The sequence below is a fragment of the Hypomesus nipponensis genome, chromosome 7 (assembly GCF_054491055.1).
Source record: "Hypomesus nipponensis isolate SF chromosome 7, ASM5449105v1, whole genome shotgun sequence".
Lineage (NCBI taxonomy): Eukaryota > Metazoa > Chordata > Actinopteri > Osmeriformes > Osmeridae > Hypomesus > Hypomesus nipponensis.
Genome location: NC_140367.1, coordinates 5172805 through 5187199, shown reverse-complemented (window position 1 = coordinate 5187199; position 14395 = coordinate 5172805). Strand labels below are relative to the sequence as shown.

Here is a 14395-nt window from a genome sequence, read left to right as displayed (position 1 = left end):
TTTCACGTAACCAGTTTCTGGCTCGCAGTATTGGATAGACTTGACCACATTCAGTTGTTTGTTTACATGGTCCTACATTCTGAAGATAGCGCCAACCAGTATCTTTCCCCTCTGGAAGTTGTAAAGTGCTGATCTGTGGTCTGATGTAGAACCAGCTTGTCCAAGCCTACGTTTCCCCAGTCTTTCTGGTCTCAGGCAGACCCTGGATCAGGCTTGAGAGGCTTTCTGCTGTGGTCTGTATACTCTCGGAAGAATGACTAACCACACCCACAGACAAGGCTTGCTTTGAGTTCTGCGAGGGAGTGGAATGTACACACCCTCACTCTCAGGTTTTGCATCTGCTCCATAGACCGAGGACGCACACACTCACACGCCGGCAAGCAGGACAGAAGTACTCCAGGACCAATCGGACCAGTGAATCTGTGGAAACGCCATGGCTGTTAACAAGTGCATTAAGTACCTCCTCTTCCTCTTCAACCTGCTCTTCTGGGTGAGTCCTCATTTGTGACTGACTACTGTTTACCTATTGAAATTAAATGCTAATGTATTTAAGTTTTCAACTACCAAAAATGTGTGTGTGTGTGTGGTTCTGAAGTATCAAGCCGTGGTCACCTTTTTTAATATGGGTAGACATGGTACAGTAGAGAACTGGGAGCCATCCCTTGTCCTCCTGGAGCCAGAGGACAACAACCCCCTGACCACTCCCTGATCTGTGGCGCTGCCTCAGACACTAACATCCTCTAAAGACATTACAGCAAATCAATGATGATTCCATCTGGTCCACTTTGACAGAACTAAGCTGGACCAGGTCAAGCGAGGCAAGGACAGTGAAGGACTGCAGTGGATGTTAACTCATTTTAGAGCCTGGTGTCAACTGGTTCTAGAACACTGTGCTGGCAGTCAGGCTCCTTCTCCCTGTCTGTGTCTGTCTCTGTAGGACTGGATGAATGTCTGGTGGCTGACTTTGTTCTGTGGAGAAACCTCATGGGTTAAGATTATCTATGACCCTTCCCATGTCGGTCACCTTGACTTCACTTCCTGTGTAGTCTCCCATTTATAATGTAGTTTTCTATATTTGAGGTGTTTTGATTTGCGTTACCCGGCAAGGATATACAAAATGGCATGAGTTTTCCACCCGTGGGTGGAGCTAACCTTGTCATTTATCATAGATCGCTGTGAGGAGGCAAGTTTTGGTCAAAGAATGTGCTAGTACCTCCAGTACCAGTTATTCTACTGCACACCTGGAAGTCCAACTCAGCAGATTGAGATGTAGGTGTGGTCTCTGACAAGTATACCTTTCCATAGCAACAATGGGTAACTCTGTGGGGGAGTTTGACATGTACATCTTTATATAGCAACAATGGGTAACCGTGTGGGGGAGTTTGGGTGGTGCTCAGACATGACAGGTGTTCAGTCACTGCAAGTTTCCTCAGTGAGACTATGGTAAATTGGATAGCTTTAATGGCTGATTGATTTCTCAATTACACATTTCCTATGCTTCACTTTCTGTATACATTAGGTGGAAGCACCTGTGGCTTTTAGAGTTGTATTTAGAGAACCATGACCAGCCCTTTTTCTTGGAAAGCTATTGTCTTGAAGGGCATCCCTCCCTCTAACTTTATACGCCTGAATCTGTTGTCTCAAATGGCTTTGTTCTAATGGCAGTATAGCGTGAAAATCTACAATGTTGTGAAAGGTCTTGAATTGGCCTGTTCAGCTATCAATCTCAAGCTGTATGACGATGACATGTTTTGTCTGACCGGGCATGACTTCAAAACATTGTTTTTTTTACAATAATGGCCTTGCAGGGGAAAACGTCAGGAAATTAAACAAATAATATTGATACAGGGAGGAAAAATACAAAAAGTATCCAGATAACCAGAGTGTAAACATAGCTTTTTTCCAGACCACTCACCCCCCAAGGTCACATTTCCTTTGTATCTTTGCCAGAGGAGGAAAGAGATCATTTATAAGTGAGTTGCAGACATAAGGTCAAACTTCACCTGCCATACTGTTACCTAGCAGTGGCAAGATAAGTGTGTGTGGGGGAGGGACCAAGTTTGTTTCAGAAATACAGAAGATAATAAGCTAATAATGAGTCTCACTTCTCCCTCTGAAGTGTCTGGGTAATGGTACCTGTATTTGACGTTACGCTTGTCTAATGCTGGTACAAGTCTTTTATTCCCAAAAAAAAGAGATTCCCCAGCTAAAAGGCTGCTGAATCTGTAAGGGAAGATATTGGCTGCACAGATGGTACCAGTAGCATACTTGTGTAAGGCTTTAATTTGACGTGCAGGATTTCCTGTAAATGTCTGACGTGCTGTTTTTCAGGTTTCAGATGCAGGAGCATCACAACCAGAATTATGGCCTGATTATATCTGTAAATATCTCAGCCCAAGCTTGCAAGGAAATATTACGTTGTAATCAGCAGTTTTGAAATGTTTCAGATTAAGTTGACATTTTGCAGATTTTAAGTTTGTGCCTGGAAACCCTGTTTAGGGTGTTTCTGTCATCAATAATTCATGGCATTGATAAGGCCGGTTGCTAATTCTTTTCATTAAATATTTAATGTAACTCACTATGATAATTGCTGCACTGACCATGTGGTAAGTGACAATTCTCTCGAGGATGTTATGCTTTTTGCAGTTACCAGTGCCATCCACTAGAGAGGCAAAGTCTCATCATTGAGCATGACTGCTTTTCTCAAGATGAGTAGGAAATTGGATCTTCCTAGTAATACTGTCCACTTGACACTTGTAAAAACATTGTTTTGCCCTCCAGATAAGTGGATGCATCATTCTTGGTGTATCCATCTACCTCAAAGTGAGCAAGGATGGAAACAAGGTAAAGAATGACCACTCATGAGCAAAATGATGGAGCACAGAACTTGTGAACATTGTACATCATCCAGTGACACATCCATGGCCTTATGTTTGCAGATAACGAATGAGGTTGTTCCAGGTATTGACCTGCTCATTGCCATCGGAGTCATCATCATGGTGCTGGGATTCCTGGGCTGCTGTGGAGCCATCAAGGAAAACCGCTGTCTGCTCCTACTGGTGAGATCCATCTCCCCCTCTTGTCTATACATCAGTCGTTCAACTTTAAGCCTCCAGATCTCCAATGCCACTGAAGGCTTGGCGGTTTTCTATTGGGGCCCATGGTTACTAAACAGGACTCCCTTCTCCCCTCAGTTCTTCATCGGGCTGCTTGTCATCTTCGTCCTGCTGCTGGCTGCAGGAATCCTGGGCGCTGTTGGAGAGGACAAGGTAAGGAAGAAGGGATGTCCTGGGGGAGGGGGCTTGTTCTGGCTGTAGGTGCAGCTGGGTCTGTGCTCTGTGTGACTCTGTCTTGTGTCTGGAGTCCAAAGAGTGGGTGAAGACGCGCTTTGAGAAGCTACTGCCCCTGAGGGACCAGGATGCCGTCCTCCAGACGGACCTGCAGAAGCTGGAGGAGGAGGTACGCTTCCATGTGTTCACTCAGCTGGGACGTCATACTACGTGACATTAAAAAGATGCATAGAGTGCAGCAGATAATCTGGGAATGTAGGTGAGAAGCTGTGACTGTATTTATGGTCGGTGCCAGGGAGTGGCATATTTGCATGACACTGCAACTGATCAGTATGGTTGTAGTGATAACAGCTCTGGGACTGGAAACTCCAGTTCCTCCGGATTGCGGTTACACCAGGCCAGGCTTGCTCTTGTCTTCACGGTGGTGGTGAGCAGAATGAACCGTCCTGTCTCTTTCACCCTCAGGGGAAGTGCTGTGGTCTGATCAACGGCCCTCAGGACTGGGGCACAACTGTGCCCTCCTCGTGCGACTGCAAGGATACGGCCCAGAACTGCACGTTGATAAGCGGACGCAAGGTCTACTCCACGGTAAGGCGGAAGGCCCAGGATGGTTGTTTACATTCAGATGGGGAAATTCTATTATTGGGCAGAAGGGGAAAACCGGGTCATTTGGATTGTGTAAGTGACATGTGGCACTGAGCGTGTTAGCTAGACACCCAAGTGTCTTTCTGATCTCAAAATGTCCCGTTTATGGATCTCCAAGTTCCCTGGCGTGTTCTGGGGTTTCAATCTTTGTCATGTGATTTGTTTATTCCATAAGCCCTGTATAAAGTTTGTGACATCCTTCATGGAGAAGCATGCTGTTGTGGCTCTGGCCATCGCTTTCGCTGTTGCCGTACTCATGGTGAGAATTGTTACGCACCCCTTTTTATTTTTTAATCCATCCAAGTTTTAAAGGCCAACTTGAAATTGATAAGGCTGAATGTTTGGTAACGCTCTGCATTTGTCCCACCATCCAGCTGTTTGGAATGGCCTTTGCCATGACTCTGTACTGCCAGATAGGGAAGGTGAACGCCAGCTCTGCGTAGATGGCAATCTCCAGGCTTCCATTTGGGTCAGATATTCTACAACCATCTGCCTTGTCAGAACATGCACTGGTATGCTCAAGATGGAAATTATGAAGTTTTTGTTATGTTTTTGTAAACCATGATCTAATGCGTGTTTTAGTTTATTGTTCTTTATTGGAATCTGGTTAGGTCATCCTTTCGATTTCTTAAATGGGTATTGTATATATTTGCACCAACCGATGGTTTGTGTTATTGTTGAACAGTTTGTAGATGCTGCCTGACTTCATTTATATTTGATCAAGCTGTGTGTGTATATTTTGACCGGTTACAAAAGTGAAATCTATAAATAACTGTGCTGCCAGGCTTATGTGTTGGTTTGTCCCATGCTTTTCCTCATGTGACTTCAGAAATAAATATCTGATTTAATTTGTCTTTATTTTCTCAAACCCTGTCTGATTTTCTTCTTACTTGCATGATATATTGACATGTCATTTGTTGTGATCTGGGGTCTTATGAACACAGGAGGAGTTACAAACACATACACACATGGGCAGGAAGTGTGTGCTACTCCTTTTTTACTTGTGATGTTGCAGGACACATCTGCCTTACCCTGCCAAAACAAGTGTTTTACCATACGACTGATGAACATCATTTCTGGTCAAAAGCAGCCCTTCCTATCCACTGTTTACTTTCTCCCTGTCGGTTTTGGCAGTGTCAAGCCTCTTGGTAGTAAAACAGACAATCTTCCAAACTTGGTCATTTTCCATGTCTAAGAACAACAAGCTGAGCGACCCGTTTTTAAACACCATAAATCACGCCTGGTCTGGACTTGAGCAGCCTCAAAGTCCTCTGCCCTGCTCACATTTGTTCTAGCTGCCAGTTGGGAGTGTTTGTCTAACCATGGCTGGAGGAAGAACCTATGTGAGAGGACTGTGCATCACAGTTAACGTCCTGTTGTTGGTAAGTTGACCTGAGGTGTTCTGGCTGACTGTCTGACTTGGGGAGGTTGGGACCAAGATGGGCAGTGATTGTTTTGATTTAAGGGTTGGTACTATTTCACAGGGGGAACATGAACTTACAAACTACTGCAGAGGGATGTTAACTGAACACCTTTATTATGGGACTTGGCCTCTTGTCTCACTGTAGTACTTTAGATAGTCGTTGGTTTCTAGCATGTTTTGTGGACAGTTTTAAATGTAAACACAATGATGGATGTAAGCGTCACTGTCCATTTTCAGATCTTTGGTGGATTTCTCCTGATTGTAAGCCTGGCTTACAGCTTAAAACAAACCATTGAGGTAGGTAGGACTAGGACCACAATGAGTCGAATTAGGAAAAAGTTACAGAACTCACCAGAGCCAAAGGCAAACATTCACCTCAATCTTGTAACAATTTATTGTACCTGGATCTGTTAAAGTGGGCTGTACTGTTTCACTCTACTGTTCTCTACTCTGCCCTGTTTCACTACTGAGCTCTCCTCTGCTGCGTAGTTGGAGCAGAGGGATGCATCTCTGGGTGTATTGGTGTTCAATGCGTTTGGACCGCTGACTGTACTGCTCTCCATATTGGGTGTGTATGCAGCCTACAAAGACAGGAAGTGGATCCTGATTCTGGTCAGTCCCACTACGACCATACATAATCATCTATCAACCAAACGCATTGGATACATTTGTGCGCTTTGATAGCAGTTTCTCGATCCTTCCCTTCCCCTCTCTTTTGCTCTCTGCCTCCTCTCTCTAGTATGCAGGCTGCCTTACTGTTGAGTGGATTGCTCTCATAATAATTGCGGTTCCTCTGATCCATGTTCAGCCCAAGGTATCTCATCTAATCACTAAGGAGTCACTGTTATCAATGAATATGAGTAATATGCAAATATTAAACTATATATGTTTACATTAGACAGTAATGAACTCTAAAATGTATCCAAAGTAAATGTATATACTGATGATGGATAAGATGAATAAGATGAATAAGCGAAAAGTTATATTCTAGAATTAAAGTCTAATCAAGTGTTTCTGCTGTTGCTGATATGGTGAAGATCTTGGAGGACAGGTTTGAGAATGTGGTGCCTCTCTACAATGCTGATGCCAAGATCCAGAGAGAGCTCAATAAACTGCAGGCCTGGGTAACAGAAAACTAATCTAATTTCAATCTCATCTTAATTCAATTGTGACAACCCCATCACCACATCAGTCATGTCCTCTCAATTAGAGAGTAAACAGGAAAAGCAGGATAAGTTTTATCAGAACAATCTCAGAAAGTACCCTAACGCTGCCCGACTTGATTTTGTTGACTGCTGTTCTTTGGATGCTGTTGGCAGCTACCGTTGCTGTAATGGTTTTCAGGTTAAATTGGATGTTTCAAATGTTTAACCTGAAGCTCTAAAGGCTGAAATGTATAAGCTGGTGGGACAATGTGTGTGGAGGGTGGAGGTCATGTGGGTGGGGTAGTGTGTGGTGTGGTCGTCTGGGGGGGTTATATGGTTGGGTAATGTGTCTCTGCCCAGATTGGGGTAGATGAGTGACAGGGTGCTGTGTGTGGCTGACAGCGCTGTGTCGTTTACCCGTCAGGACAAGTGCTGTGGGCTGCAAGGCTACTCTGACTGGGAGGAGCAGATCCCAGAGTCCTGCCTCTGCGTCCTGCAGGCCAACTCCTCAGACAGCCCCTGCCAGGCTGTAGAGGTATATCTGGGAAGGAGACCGGAGACATTCAACGTTTCTCTCTCGTCTTTCTCGTTCGCTCTCTCCCTGACTCATGCTCTGTCACTGCGCGTGTGATCTTTTGCAGATCTACATACGGCACAATGACACCAGAGAAGAGACGCAAGAGCTCCATGTGCACACCAAGGTAGCAGCGTCTTAGCAGCGTTGTGATGTTAGACATACAGTCGTGTCAAGTAGTCATGTTTTGAGTTAGGACCATATGCAGTAGTATCTGTAAGAGCCCTGCCCTTTCCCCAGCCCTGTGGACCCATCCTGAAAACACACATGGACTTCCTCATCCAGGTCATGATCGGCCTCATCTCTGCCTTCGCCACGATCATGGTACTGCAGACAAGGACTGTATTTAGCCCATAATTTTTTTTAAAAATGTAATCCTGGAAACATCTACCAGAATTATCTGTCTGCCTATTTTCAGGGCTATTACAAGCATGTATACGGTGTAATTCTTACAGGTCTAATTGATTTGTGGGTCATTGGTCCTGAAAGCCATGTTTTTCTGTCTACAATACCATCCACTACTCCATTTGTAAAGCCGTTACTGACCAGTTGCAGGTTTGCTTCACGAACTGTGTTGGTTGTCCTGCAGATTGCAGCCATCGTGCTGTCTCTTGTGCTGGGGCTGGAGAAGATGTGGAGCTCTTCTTCCGGCGAAGCAACGCTCAACGACAGCTCTGAGAGAGTCAAGCACCAGCTCAGCCCACAAGCTCTGCCCTGACCCTCCCATCCTGACTCTCTGCTCTGACCCTCCCATCCTGACCCTCCCATCCTGACCCTCTGCCCTGACCCTCCCATCCTGACCCTCTGCCCTGACCCTCCCATCCCGACCCTCCCATCCTAACCCTGTGCCCCTCCCATCCTGACCCTAAACTTGCCTCACTGTACCTTGGACCTTTAACCCTATCCTGTCAGGCTAACCCCACTTTTCCTTGACCTCTGACCCATGGTTATGCTATGGTACCAAGACCACAGATCTTCCAGTAGACAACTATTCAGTTGAAAAAGAAAAATTCATGTGGGAAGACATGCATTTGTGTAAGGCATGAGTTACGTAAATAAAAGCCAAAGCTTAACCATCGTCATGCCAGCATCGCTGTGTTTGGGCCTCTTCTTTTTCCCAAAACAAACTGTCATTATTCTATCTACAGTAGCTACGATTGTTTCTAAAACTATACTTGTATCTGTACACCGAACAGTTATCCTATTATAGTCAACATTGATAAACACAATATGGTTAATATCTAATAACTAGTGATCGGATCTTGTTGACTGCACAGAGCAGTGACCTTTTTTCTGCATGCGAGAAGTTACCCTGGCCTTAGTGCTACATCGCCCTAGCCTGACGTTGTCATACTATAATACTCATAATTCTAGTCAGAATACGAGTCTGAAACCGCTCTGTTGGGATGTTAGTATGGGGCATGTTTCAACCGAACTCGTAAAAAAATGCCTCTTCGCTCAATTGGATATACCTACAACCAATCAGAGCAACGTAGTATGTCGTTTGTTGAAAACAAATTCAGCCCAAACGCTCTTTGGACACGTGGTTGATTATGTTGCTGTTGATCCTCTGTCCATCATCGTATAAAGCCCACCCTGACAATTTGATTGGTCCGAACAGCTCCTGTTCGAACATACTTTTTCCCCAACTGAGCGATCCCAGACCCAACTTCCCAACCAAAATTGTTTTGTGGGCGGGGCTAAGTTGGGCTGGCAGCCAGGCTAACATCGCCCCCTACTGCCTGGAAACCATCACCGGCCAACAATGCTTTCTCTGGTCACTTCCTCCAGTGATAACTATATTTACAGGTGTGTGTGTGTATACACACATACAAATGGAAACCACTCTAACCAGCCACCCCTCCCCACCACTTCAAATATCTGGTTAGTGCACAACAACGTCTCTATTTGTTATTATTACACTTCAGTTTGGGAGTAATTACTATTTTATTACCAGTTATCAGTAACTATTTTTATTACTGATAAGATGGAAACCGCATTGTTAGCGCTGTCCTCGTCCTGTGCACAAGTAAAATAAAATGTAATCTAATATATGTGATGGAAATATTTGAGCAAGTTGTTATACTGGCCGAAATGAATGCTGCGGTGTGTGTGTGTGTGTGACATCTTTACGAAAGAGAAACCACTGCACCCAAATGTGGTTGAGCAGAAGTGGAACACCCAAGGAACGTGTTTGCCTTAACTTCAAGCCTCGTTTCCTTGCAACTCGTTTCCTTGCAAGAAATAAACCATTGAAATTTCCTTGAACCCAACGACTGTGCACTTCTTGATAAAGAAATGTACCTAACAAGATGACTAACCTGCTTAAAAAAAAAACATGAACTCATATTTGTAAATGTCTTCCTAATAATCTTCTGAATATAAGTGCAGACATGTATACACAAATGTTTTTGTACTTTTAATTATATTTCCTTGCATTGATCATCATATTTTATCCTGGGCCTTTGTCTCTTTGTCACTTGGGTAGGGTGAGTAACTTCACAACCCACCAGTTGGCATTAACATATCAGACTCCTCCTCATGCCTTCACTTGCCCTTTCCAAAACAGAAAAGTTGAAAGCAGAACTCTGGGAAGCTATTAAAAAGCCCATGTTGTTAAGACTGTGTCAATAATTCTGAAGTCGACTCCCTCAGTTCATTTGAAACTGATGTCAATTGAAGGTTTGAAACAAACTGGGCTTGAACTGAAAGAAACCTTGGGTGAAAGAGTAATAGATCTTTAATTTTGGTGAAGAAGCCAGGTTGGCAACGTGCTGTAAACTTTGGAAGCAAAAATAGAAAAATGTGCAATAATACAATCATTTTAGATCTCAGTTGTCCCTTTCAAGTGTACACTCACAACACTATGGATATAGAAGGCACATGTGTTATTAAGTGTAAGGAATACATAAACAATGCTGATCAGATATTTCAGATATGATGTACCACATAACTCAACATGCTTAAGTCCTTAAAAAAGCCATAGTTTGCAAAGTAAAATCACTTTTACTGAAATCTATAAAACCTTTATGCAAATGTTCTCAAACTAACTTACAAAAGACAAAAAAGTTACAAACAGAAAATGGGAAATCCTAGCCAAACATGCAAAAGGTGCAGCCCTGTCAAATAAAACCAACTAACCAACCACCAGATAAACAGTGCAGAGACCAATGACAGGCCATTTTAGGCACATAGCCAATCATGGGCTATTTGAAATAGTACAACCAGACACAGGCTACTTCTCTGCAGAGTTGAAGAGCTCACTGTATTTGGGTGGCTGGGCAGAGAAGGTTGGGACATTGAAGACCAAAGTGGACCTGGGAGGGGAAGCCCTCATCTGGTGCAACAAGATGCCAGACACCAACGCTCCCAGCAGCTGGACAACAAGAAAGAAACATGTTAGCATACAACAAACACCATAACTCTTCCACTCAATTGTTGCACTCAACAGGAGAAAACGCTGTGGTGTAAGGTCTTGTGGGTACGTTTCATTTCAGTCATATCCCAAAAGTCTCGCTTTCGGTTACACTTTGAGGTCAACTGTAACCTTTTTCTTAGCAGTGTGCTTGTTTGAAATTATGTTAAAGGTGTAAACACTGTCGAACGCCCCTAAAGGAGCTTTCGTTTGATGGACTTTGTAGAAATAATTTTGAAAAAAAAGAAGAAAAAAAAAGAATAATGCTTGATTAAAAATGTGCATTTGGCAAATGTGTTTGACTTTGAGCATATGTATATCCAAGTTGTGCATTAAAAAAAGTTTTTAGATGCTTGCATACATATATCAAGTTTTGTATTTTCAAGAGAAGTTTTGATCTCTAGCATTCGCATATGTTTTCAGAATGTGCATTGGCAAATGTTTAAGAAATAGCTTGCAAATGGTTTTGGGAACTTTTTACCTTTGTTTGAATTTTGAATTTTAAATACTTAATAGATATGCATTTTTAAATAGATATGTAGAACTGCTAGTGTGTAGAAGTTTAAAGACATAATGTTTCAGTATGACAGATGCAGAGGATGTGGTTAGTAAATGCTTGTATTGGTAAAAGCACATTTGATCTCTTGAAGAGTTCAGGAAATGTGCGTAACAGACATACCTACGTCACATATCGCCCAAAGTCTAGACAGGGCCATCCGTATTAAAAGATATAAGAAAGAACATTTTTTGTGAACGTCTGTGACATTGTGGTTGTTGTGTTGGGCGCGGGGATTCCCGAGGGAAACTCCGACTAACTCGTAAACCGACCGAGGGTGTGATCTCGTGAGTAAATTCGTGAGACCCCGAGCGTGAGCTAGGGAGACGGGCGAGGCATAATAAAATAGTATTGACTATTTGCCAGGGGATCAGCACCCTGCTCAGCGCACACCTCAAGTCCCCAGGCGATTGTTCAACAATACCAGTGTCACCCTAGCATATACTGACTGGATGTGTTCAAATGAATCAAGAAAATGAGGAACTAGCCACTCACCGCCAGAGCAGAGAAGCCAAACATGACGCCCAGGCCGATGTCAAGCAACACTGCAGTATACTTCAGAATGATGGGAAAGCATGGCTGTAGGCAACACACAGACATGTTACTGACATGGTAGGTTTGAGGTTAGGGTTACTGAAACAAAGAAAAACCCACTGTGGTTCTGTCTAGCGGTCTGCAGTCAACAGGAAGCCCTCACCTTATTGTAGATCATCTTGGAGTTTAATCTAAACAGTGCCTGAAAAACAAAAGATAACATAATTCATATTTTAAAAAAAACGAATGAAAACAAATCAAACACTGAGAGGGCACCATAACGAAGGATTCAGTTAGGGAAAGATGGAGAAAGAAAGGGAAAGTGACCAGACAAAAAAAGGAAACTGTTGATGTCGATGGACTCACCGTGTACCCCACACTCTGGCAGAGTCCCTCCTCCTCCTCGGCCATGGTCTGGCAGGAGCAGGATTCTGGAACTTTCCCCCGCCAGTCCTCATAGCTGAACCAGCCGCAGCACTGCAACTACGGGGGAGAAAACAGCACACACACACACACACAGTCGTGACACACAATACCGTTGAATACATTCTGTGGGCGTGGTGTTCTCAGGACTTTTTAAGTCGGTGAGTGTGTATGTGTGTGTGATCCTTACACTGGACTGGATCTTGTTAGTGAGGGCAATGGCATTTTCAGGAGCCTCATCCAGTGGCAACATTTCCCGGAAAGCTCTCTCCATACTTTCATTCAGCTACAAAGCCAGCAATAAGATACATTTGTAAGAACACAGACTCACACAAGACCAGAACAAGTGAACACACACCGGGGTTGTTTTCACGATAAGTGTACTAAACTTTTATCAAATATGCGAAACCAGAACAATGTAAATATTTATACAAATATATAAATTCTGATATAATTATGCAATGCTCTCACCTGGGAGCGCATCATAGCGGATGGTATGGCAAAACGCATGAGAATTAGACCTCCACCTAACAGGATGGACATGAACTACAAAAAAAAGAAGTTCCAGTTAAAATTCAAAAATGTTTTCTGTCAAAGTAGATAATAATAGCTAATAACAACAACAGAACAAGTAGTCATAACCCATAAGAGCAATAAAAGGGCACTTTAAAACGTTCCACATAATGCCTTAGTTAACCAATATATGAGATACATCCAATTAATTTCTTGTTAAATAAAGTTGAGGTGTAGTCTAGTACAATAGCAATGTTATCAAATTGTACAAATGTTAGACACAGTGTCTGCTAAATGACAAAAAATGTAAATGTAATGAAGTGGCGGGGGCTCTGAAGGTGGCCAACTCACCACGATAAGGGGGATCCTCTTCTCTTTGTGAGCACCATAGGCTCCAAGGACAGCCAATGCCACGGTAACCCCTCCAATCACGTACAGAATTATCACCCCGGTGGTCTGGCTTTCAAACTGTGAATGAAAACAAGCATGTAACTACTCAGATGTGATAGAAATATTTGTCAGCGTTTGGTGTTCTCTCTCTCCTATTTGCAGATTGCTCCGTGCCTATAACCCAGAACTCAACCAAACTTAGTCAAACTGTTCCTGAAGAGACAGACAAAACTCTTCATCACAAATCACCGTTTCCATATGTTCCAAGCTTTTTGATTTTATAAAATGTCAGACTTCAGAAAAAAAGAGTTTGCTCTTCATGACTGTGGGCCTCCATCTTGCCTTACAATGCGCAAACATGGCAGCCTTCGAAGTTTCGTTTTCAGTATGAAACTCAATTGTCATTGTACCCAGAACGAGTAGCCTAGCCTAGCCTACATAGCAAATGGAATGCAGGTAACATTTAACAAAAAGTGCAAAACTAGCGTGTATTATGTTACATAATGTAGGTAATATGAATTTTGATGTGATAGTAATAATTGTGAATGAACATGCAAGAAAAGAAAAAAGGTCAGACTGTGACAATTAAAGTCAATAACATAGCCTACAGGAAGTCTGTGGTTTTGAAACATTGGGGTGGCATCGTCGCTTACCTGAGTGTTCTCACGGGAGACAACGACCTGGGACAGGATAGCCAAGAGGAAGAACACTCCTCCCACAATCTAGACGATAGAACCAAAAACATTGTTTCTTTACCAACACATCAGAATCAGAATGTGTTTTTATTGACATGTAGGCCTACGTTTTCACAGACACTGAATTTACTGTGGCAGGAAGGTGCATACAATAAACATATACAAAAAAAAGCAGTTGAATGCATAAATAACATTTAAGTCCAATATTAAGGAGCTAAACCATAACTAAAGAGCTAACAGTACAGTAGGCTATGATAGGCTATAAAGTACATAATATCACGAAGACACGGAACTAAACTTCCCCTGACCATTTAGGCCTAGGTTAGGCAAAATACGATACAAACTTTTTAATTAGGGACGAGGCTGGATCTGAATCCAAGTCTGTAAGTTGTTTATTTAAAAATTGGTCTAGCGTATGCCAAGCTAAAACGTCAACTGACAAAACAATTAGGCTACAATCAGAAGTTGGCCTAAGCACGTCACGATCTAGCTATATTATAACTGCGCACTTTCCCAGATAACGAAATACGAAGGCTAAATAGTTTAGCTTGACTTACCGCAAAAAGCACATTGAAGAAGATGAACAGGCTTTTCAGACACGGACTAACTTTACCCATTATGTCAAAAAGATAACTTCACACTAGTTACTTAGTAGCCTTCGTAGTTCGCACAGTGTTTCAGAGGTACTAACAACAGCGACGCTGAGGCTGGGACTTCCCAGATATTAGAGAAGTTATTTCGGGGGGTGGAGACTTGTCCTAGCTTCCGAAAAAAAGGATGTTTTATCGCTTC

The 14395-nt window shown here is 43.0% G+C and overlaps 3 protein-coding genes across 3 annotated transcripts; 2 read left to right on the top strand and 1 right to left on the bottom strand.

The window, feature by feature from the left end:
• Positions 1-4793, top strand: LOC146276440 (tetraspanin-8-like). Its single transcript, XM_084701590.1, has 9 exons — positions 1-233; positions 350-490; positions 2782-2844; positions 2940-3059; positions 3195-3269; positions 3364-3459; positions 3756-3878; positions 4111-4194; positions 4310-4793. Exons 2-9 carry the CDS (start codon positions 434-436, stop codon positions 4376-4378), a joined length of 687 nt encoding a protein of 228 aa, XP_084557716.1. The 5' UTR covers positions 1-233; positions 350-433; the 3' UTR covers positions 4379-4793.
• Positions 4794-5223: 430 nt separating this feature from the next.
• Positions 5224-8155, top strand: LOC146276439 (CD63 antigen-like). Its single transcript, XM_084701865.1, has 9 exons — positions 5224-5317; positions 5596-5655; positions 5848-5970; positions 6098-6172; positions 6396-6482; positions 6928-7038; positions 7145-7204; positions 7318-7401; positions 7667-8155. Exons 1-9 carry the CDS (start codon positions 5258-5260, stop codon positions 7793-7795), a joined length of 789 nt encoding a protein of 262 aa, XP_084557991.1. The 5' UTR covers positions 5224-5257; the 3' UTR covers positions 7796-8155.
• Positions 8156-9799: 1644 nt separating this feature from the next.
• On the bottom strand, positions 9800-14395 carry LOC146276438 (tetraspanin-8-like). Its single transcript, XM_084701864.1, has 9 exons — positions 14161-14395; positions 13562-13630; positions 12870-12986; positions 12477-12551; positions 12196-12291; positions 11949-12065; positions 11746-11784; positions 11544-11627; positions 9800-10453 (listed from the first exon to the last, which is right to left on the bottom strand). The coding sequence occupies exons 1-9, from the start codon at positions 14218-14220 to the stop codon at positions 10313-10315; spliced, it is 798 nt and encodes a 265-aa protein (XP_084557990.1). The 5' UTR covers positions 14221-14395; the 3' UTR covers positions 9800-10312.